Source organism: Nansenia antarctica, assembly GCF_963989245.1.
Source record: "Nansenia antarctica genome assembly, chromosome: 11".
NCBI classification, from domain to species: Eukaryota; Metazoa; Chordata; class Actinopteri; order Argentiniformes; family Microstomatidae; genus Nansenia; species Nansenia antarctica.
The window spans coordinates 30,114,335-30,121,693 of NC_137681.1; the positions used below are offsets into that span (position 1 = coordinate 30,114,335).

General features: G+C 43.4%; 1 protein-coding gene across 1 annotated transcript; it reads right to left on the reverse strand.

The window, feature by feature from the left end:
• Positions 1-564: 564 nt before the first annotated feature.
• LOC308168084 (peptide Y-like) lies at positions 565-5,439 on the reverse strand (the record flags this gene model as incomplete). Its single annotated transcript, XM_080542559.1, has 3 exons — positions 565-589; positions 2,284-2,373; positions 5,252-5,439. 3 exons carry the CDS (start codon positions 5,437-5,439, stop codon positions 565-567), a joined length of 303 nt encoding a protein of 100 aa, XP_080398685.1.
• Between the last annotated feature and the right edge of the window lie 1,920 nt (positions 5,440-7,359).

Below are 7,359 nucleotides of genomic sequence, written 5' to 3' on the forward strand. Positions count from 1 at the left end.
TCGCTATGTGGTCAGCATTAGAAATCGTAATACATGAGGCTCAAAGAGCAAATAAAAATAGCTGGGCAAAAAAAAAAAATGCACACATACAGTAGAGGATAAACGTTTAATGTGTCTTATAATATACTGTCCCCTACTGGAAACAGTTTTATATTGGCATTGTACAGTATTATAAGGCTGCAATATAAAGTGTGTGCTGACAGATGGTGTATTCTATATAGATTGAGACATATTCACTCTTAGAAGATTCTGGAGAAAAAATAAACACTACAATGTGTATATTCAAGTAAATCCATGTTATTCAAGTTCATACTTAATTAATTAATTATTTTATTTCAATAACAAATTATCTACAATTCATAGACAAACATGTACTGGTGAGTCATGGGGGGGAGGGAGGGGAGAGAGAGAGAGAGGGATGAGAGATGCATGCATGTCAATCACAAACAGTAGGCCCCACAGTCCAGAGTGTAGCTGCCTAAGAGGCCATTTTGAGGCCCTGGATCTGAGCAGGAGGTCGGAGGTCAGCGCAGTGCGGGGCAGAGCAGGGGGCACGGCCGCAGGTCACCACAGGTCACTGCTGTCCTCCCTGGAAGACAGAGAGAGAGAGAGGGGTCATAGGTCAGGGGTCAGAATCCCAATCAGAATTGCTTTTATTCCATCCAGACTGTACGGGTACACCAGTACACCAGAGTCCAATTCTTAGGCTTAGGCTCTTCGACAGCAGGATAGAAAATCAACAATAATAGAAGAAGTAAAATATGTAAAGTAAAAATGCAGGTTACAATGAGAAGAAATGCAATATACAATATACCCTCTTTCACTCAGACTGTCTAGCAGCACAGTACTTACTGGAGTAAAGCTCTGACTCACTGCACTGCATACGTGTGAATTTGGGGTCCACAGAACACTGTGTGTGTGTGTGTGTGTGTGTGTGTGTGTGTGTGTGTGTGTCCGTCTGTGTGTGGTGTGTGTGTGTGTGTGTGGTGTGTGTGTGTGTGGTGTGTGTGTGTGTGTGTGTGTCCGTCTGTGTGTGGTGTGTGTGTGTGTGTGGTGTGTGTGTGTGTGTGTGTGTGGGTGTGTGTGTGTGTGTGTGTGTGGTGTGTGTGTGTGTGTGTGTCCGTCTGTGTGTGGTATGTGGTGTGTGTGTGTGTGTGACCGTGTCCGTATCCGTGTGTGTGTGTGTGTCCATGTGTGTGTGTGTGTGTGTGTGTGTCTGTGTCTGTGTGTGGTATGTGGTGTGTGTTTGTGTGTGTGTGTGTGTGTGTGTCCGTATCTGTATCCCTGTGTGTGTGTCCATGTCCGTGTGTGTCAGTGTGTATGTGCGTGTGTGTCCGTCTGTGTGTGGTATGTGGTGTGTGTGTGTGTGTCCGTGTCCGTATCCGTGTCCGTATCCGTGTGTGTGTGTGTGTGTGTGTGTCCATGTGTGTGTGCATCGCTAGGCATGATAGAATTGTTGACTTGCTAGTTAAGGACATGCTCTCATATGTTACACCCTCTGTTAAAACCTATAAACACACACGTGTCTCAACTACCATGTTCAACCTGTGCAATAATGAATATGACTATTTTTCAAATGTTGCAGCCAATACACCAGATGTTATTGTTGTCGATGAGGACAGTAGAGAGGTCATCATTTTGGAAGTGGGTTGCGCGTTTGACTACAGCCTAGAAGAGGCCTTTCTTACCAAAGTTGTGAAGTACCATCCACTCAAAGATGTCATTGTACAGCTTGGGTACAAATGTAAATTATTAGTGTTTATATTTGGAAGCCTTGGTAATGTCCACAGACTAGTCGTCAGGGGGTTGCAGATGGCAGGAATTCACAAGCCTAAAGCAAAGGCCGTGGCAAAATTCTGCTCAATATCTGCAATAATTGGCAGCCGCCACATATGGAGGAGACGCTTCTACCTGTACCCATAGACAGATTTAAAGCTTGAATTATCGAGTGTCCTATGCTGGTGCAACTAATACTGTTTGTGTTCAAGAATTTTATTGTAAAATGTGAACACAAATAAAGATATTAAATGTGTGTGTGTGTGTGTGTCCGTCTGTGTGTGGTATGTGGTGTGTGTTTGTGTGTGTGTGTGTGTGTGTCCGTATCTGTATCCGTGTGTGCCCATGTCCGTGTGTGTCAGTGTGTATGTGCGTGTGTGTCCATGTGTATGTGTGTGTGTCCATGTCCGTGTGTGTGTGTGTGTGTGTGTGTCCATGTCAGTGTGCATGGCTCATGGCTGCATGTAGAGGGTTGTTGGTTCTAACCCCCCATGTCTCCAGTCTTACCGAGGTGTCATGTCGCGTTCTGAGTCGTCTCCGAACAGCAGCCAGGCCACCTCTGCCTCTGGAGCGGACGCTGCCGACCTCTTCCCATACCTGAGGAGAGACAGACAGGTGTTACACAGGTGTCACTGTCACTCCAACACCACACAGGCCTGCACACGTCACAATAGAATACAGCTTTATTAGTCCATCTGTTAGAACGGACAGTCAAGAGGAGAACAAATGCTACAAAAGTTATTTTCTCCGGTTCCTTATTTCACACCGTGAGGAGGACTCACACGACACGGGACACAAACACGGCACGAGAGCGGAACTGGCTCTCTGTTTGAGGCAGCGAGCCGATGAGCTTATCCCGCCACCCAGTGGTGATGTGCCGGTACTGCAGCCCCTCTCCCCGCGAACAACAGACTACCAGACGCAACAGAGGGAGGAGGAGGAGACCTCATTGTGCGGGTTCATCAAATACCTTCAGTCAGCGGACAGAAGCAGTCAGACAGGCCCACACATCTCACACAAGCAGTTTGCTCCAGACTGAGAGAGATGTTGAGGTCCAATGACCAATGCTTAGCAAGGCAATAACACTCTGCTCCACAGCACTGACTTCTCTGGAACACGCTCACTAAAATCAATGCCTGGGCTTTTAAAAGTGAGCCTCCCTTTGTGTGGAGAGTAGAGGGGCTGGGCTGGATGACATTCACCCTGACAGATCCAGCCCTGCTAATGATAGACCCCTGCTGCCAGAGGGGGGGTAATAGGGCCCTGCCGGGTGAAGGGTAAAAACTATAGACGCCCCCACATGGGACAGTGTGTCTCACACAAGGCACAGATGTAGATGCTAATATACACACACGCACATGCACATAGCCTACAGGGCTGCTCCTCAAAAGAGCACTGCTTGGGAACCCTGCAGCGATGGTCATTATCTGAGTATAAAATATGAAAATGAACTTATCAAATCTTTATCTAAACCCAAATTCATAATAAAGACATTCCAAATAAGGGACACAAAAAGAAAATGGTGACATTCCCACCACCATGCTTGACTGTTGGGATAAGGTTATTTTGGTGGTAGGCAGTGTTGTGGTTTTCGACAAACCTAGTGGGTTTGATTGTGACCAAAAAATCAATTTTGGACTCATCTGTCCAGAGAACAGACTTCCAGAAACCTTCAGGCATGTCCAGGTGGTTAAGAAGGGCAGTTTGGTTCTTTTTAAACAGCAGAGGCCTTGTTCTATAGCAACCCTTCCATTAATGCCATTTCGATTCAGTGTTCTTCTTATTGTTGAAGCCTGCACAGTTACCTGAGATGCAGCATGGTAGGTCTGTACATCTCTAGATGTTATGTTTGGGTTGGCTTTTACCTGATTTATTCTTTTTATTTGGATTTATTTATGGCTCTTGGGGATATTTTGGAAGGGCGTCCACTTCTAGGCTGAGTTGCTGTCATGTTAAATGCTCTCAGATTGTAAATGATTGGCCTCACAGTGGACTGATAGAGATCAAATGTTGTTGAGATGGTTTTATAGCCTTCCCCAGACTGCTGTGCCTCACTAGCCTCTTCCTGATGTCCTCTGAGATCTCCTTTCCTCTCGGCATGGTGTATTTCACCTGTATGGATAACACAAAACTGACCAGGTTTCTTATCTCTATTGATCAGAGTCGCACCCAAACTCTTTCCTAAAGATCTCTCCTTTGATTGGTTCATTTGGTGACCAATGATGTACCCACCTAATTCTACTGACCTACTTGATTTAACCAAGGGGTTCACATATTTTTACACCTGACCGAATTTCTTTATAATTTAGTTTTTACTTTTCTACTACACACATGATTTCCTCTAAACCAACATATGGAATTGGTCAATATAAACCTGTTATGTCAGATAACAAAGACTGGTTCTGATTAAATAATGTCATGGTAAAAAAAAAGACAAATATTTATAATTGCACAAGGAGCACTGTAGCTGACGCATACTGACTCACACTCAACACACACACACACACACGCGCACACACACACACACACACACACACACACACACACACACACACACACACGAGAGAAAGAGAGAGAGAGGAGTGCAGTAAGATTTTGGCAATTCCTATGAAAATGAGTTGGATCTTCCCCAAAGACCAAGACTATGGTGCATGAATCATTAATAATGGTGTATTCATAATCAGGTCTACGCAGTGGTGCGGTTCAGTGGTAATAACAAGATTAGGATGTTTATAATGATGTGTAACGTATAATGCTGTGTCTATCTGTCTGTCTGTGTCTGTCTGTCTGTCTATCTGTGTCTGTCTGTCTGTCTGTCTGTCTGTCTGTGTCTGTCTGTCTATCTATCTGTGTCTGTCTGTCTGTCTATCTGTGTCTGTCTGTCTATCTGTGTCTGTCTGTCTGTCTGTCTGTCTGTCTGTCTGTCTGTCTGTCTGTCTGTCTATCTGTCTGTTTGTCTGTGTCTGTCTGTCTGTCTGTCTGTCTGTCTGTCTGATGATGAATGATGTCAGAATGTTCTCTCAAGTTGTCACTGACTTTAAGCCTTTTGATTTATTAAAAAGCAAAGAAAAGACTAAAATGACACTGTAACCCTAACCCTTTTCCTCTTCATCAAATCTATTATGCGTACTGTGTACCACATGTACAAAAGAAGAGATTTGGTGAGGCTGCATTCTCATTTTATGCACCCAGATTGTGGAATGCACTGCCAGTTTACATTAGGGATGCAACCTCAGCAAATATGTTCTGGGTAAAATCCCATCTTTTTAATATTGCCTTTAAATGACTAAATGATAAAATTATGTTTATATAATGATTAAAGCACTTTGAGCTGCAACATTTGCAGGAAAAGTGCTATACAAATAAATATTATTATTGTTATTATTATTATTATTATTATTATTATTATTATTATTATTATTATTATTATTATTATTATTATTATTACTGTTGTCTGTCAGTCGGGAGATGTTACCTCTGTCTCGTGATGAGGTTGACGTAGTGACGCAGCGCCGTGTGGTACTTGGCCCACTCCTCCCGCGCGGCGTCGCTGCCGGGGCTCTCCGGCTTGGGCGGATAGGCGTCCGCGAAGCTGCCCAGACACACCAGCACACACACGGCCAGGGCCACGAGGGGCACCCAGGGTCTCAGCAGCTTGGCCATCTGCGACGAGCAACAGCAGGCAGAGATCCCGTTCATTCACTTTCAAACATGCCAGCCTGTCATCGCAGATTTCAGAACTTGCAGAAAAGTTTAACCACAGTTGTTCAATTGATAACCATCATCAGAATAATGATTATAATTATCACGGAGTTATCATTTAAGCTTTTTTGCTGGTAAAGTCTATTAGGCTAAGGGTTTTCTTTTACGAGAACGTTACGTTAACAGAAGCAATGCGCAGTATGGAGCTGTCCAGGGTACTGAGATGTTGCTTACGAGATAAATGAATCAACCTGGACGGTCTCTATCATAGGCTAGGGATAACCCTCACCCTGACGTTTCAAATAATGATTTAGGGTTATTGATTATCATGCAATCAAATAAGAATCAAATAAAACATTAAATAATAAATCAATAAAACATTCAGACTTTTTAATATTTGCTAATTGCAATTAGGCCTACAAGATATCAACTAAATCAGCACAACTGTATCTACTGTAGTAGCTTAAAATAGGTTAAAAGGTAACTCACTTTTATTTGGAGTCTGGTGCGCCTTGTTTGGTCACGACGGTCTGGTGCGCTTTTCTGGTGCGCCTTTCTGGTTGTTTCTGGTGCGCCTTTCTGGTTGTTTCTGGTGCGCCTGGTCTGACGGTTTTGTTGCGTGTCTTGTTCTTTCTCCATCGTCTCGAGGGCTTTTATAGGCTACCTGATGCGCGCGATGAGACACAGTTCAACATCCAGTAAAAGCCACGCCCCCTTTCTTAGCTCTGCCAGGGATAAGTCAGTGCCTGATAATCAAATATATTCCACTGTGTACATTTGGTTGCGTAATAGTCACAGTGGCCTAATGTAAGTCTATTTCATTTTAATATAGGCCTTTATAGGTTTTTGATTGATTGATTGAAAACTTTATTAGAAGATTTGCAGGAGTAGGTACATGAAAGTACATATTACATACAAGGTCAACTAACAGGATAAAAACCCAAGAAAGCCACTGGCTTATTTCAATTGGGGTCCTTGATTCTCAATTCATCGTTACATGTAAGACAGACAAAAAAAAGTAGTACTATCTACAAGATAATACAGACAAATAACTAGTACTATCTACAAGATAAACATACATCCATCATGGGAAGAACAATATAACAAAACATTAGGTATGTACAGCGGGTAGGACAGGTGGGGACATACACCACAGGTGGGGGCGGGGGACAAAACACAAAGTATGTACAGTGGGTAGTTCGGGTCTTTTAATCTGATTTTTGATTTAGAGGGTCCAGTTACGGATTGCAGCCTCCTGTAAATGTTTTTTGAGAGTGGTTTTGAAGGTGGGCAGTGTTTTGCACTCCTTTAAGATTATAGGAAGGGCGTTCCACATTTTTACTGCATAGTTTGCAAACGAGTTTAACCCCTTGTTTGTGGTGCAACGCGGTTGAACGTGGTTCGTGGAGCTTCCTCTGGTATTGTATGTGTGGACGTTGTTCACTTTTTGGAAGTATGTTGACAGGTACTTGGGTGTCTTTGTGGTGTAGCGTATCTTGAAGACCAGGCCCAGTGCAAGCTGCTGCACTCTGTCAACTACTCGTAGCCAATCAAGGCTCAAAAAATGAGCAGCGGTTAGATGTGTCCTATAGTTGAGGCCTAGCAAAAGCCTAACCAGTTTATTTTGGGCTGTCTGGAGTCTTGTTTTTTGGGCCTTTGTGGTTCTATAGTACCATGATGTTACGGCATAGTCGAAGTGACATTGAATGAGAGCTCCTGATAGGGTCCTCAGTGTGTTTTTACTGACAAGTGAGGATATCCTGTACAAGAATCTAGTTCTATGGTTCACTTTTTTGATTACTTTTGCTGCCATTTTATCTCCGGAAAGATTTGCCTCTAAGATGGAGCCCAGGTATGTAATATCCTCTTTTCTTGTGATAT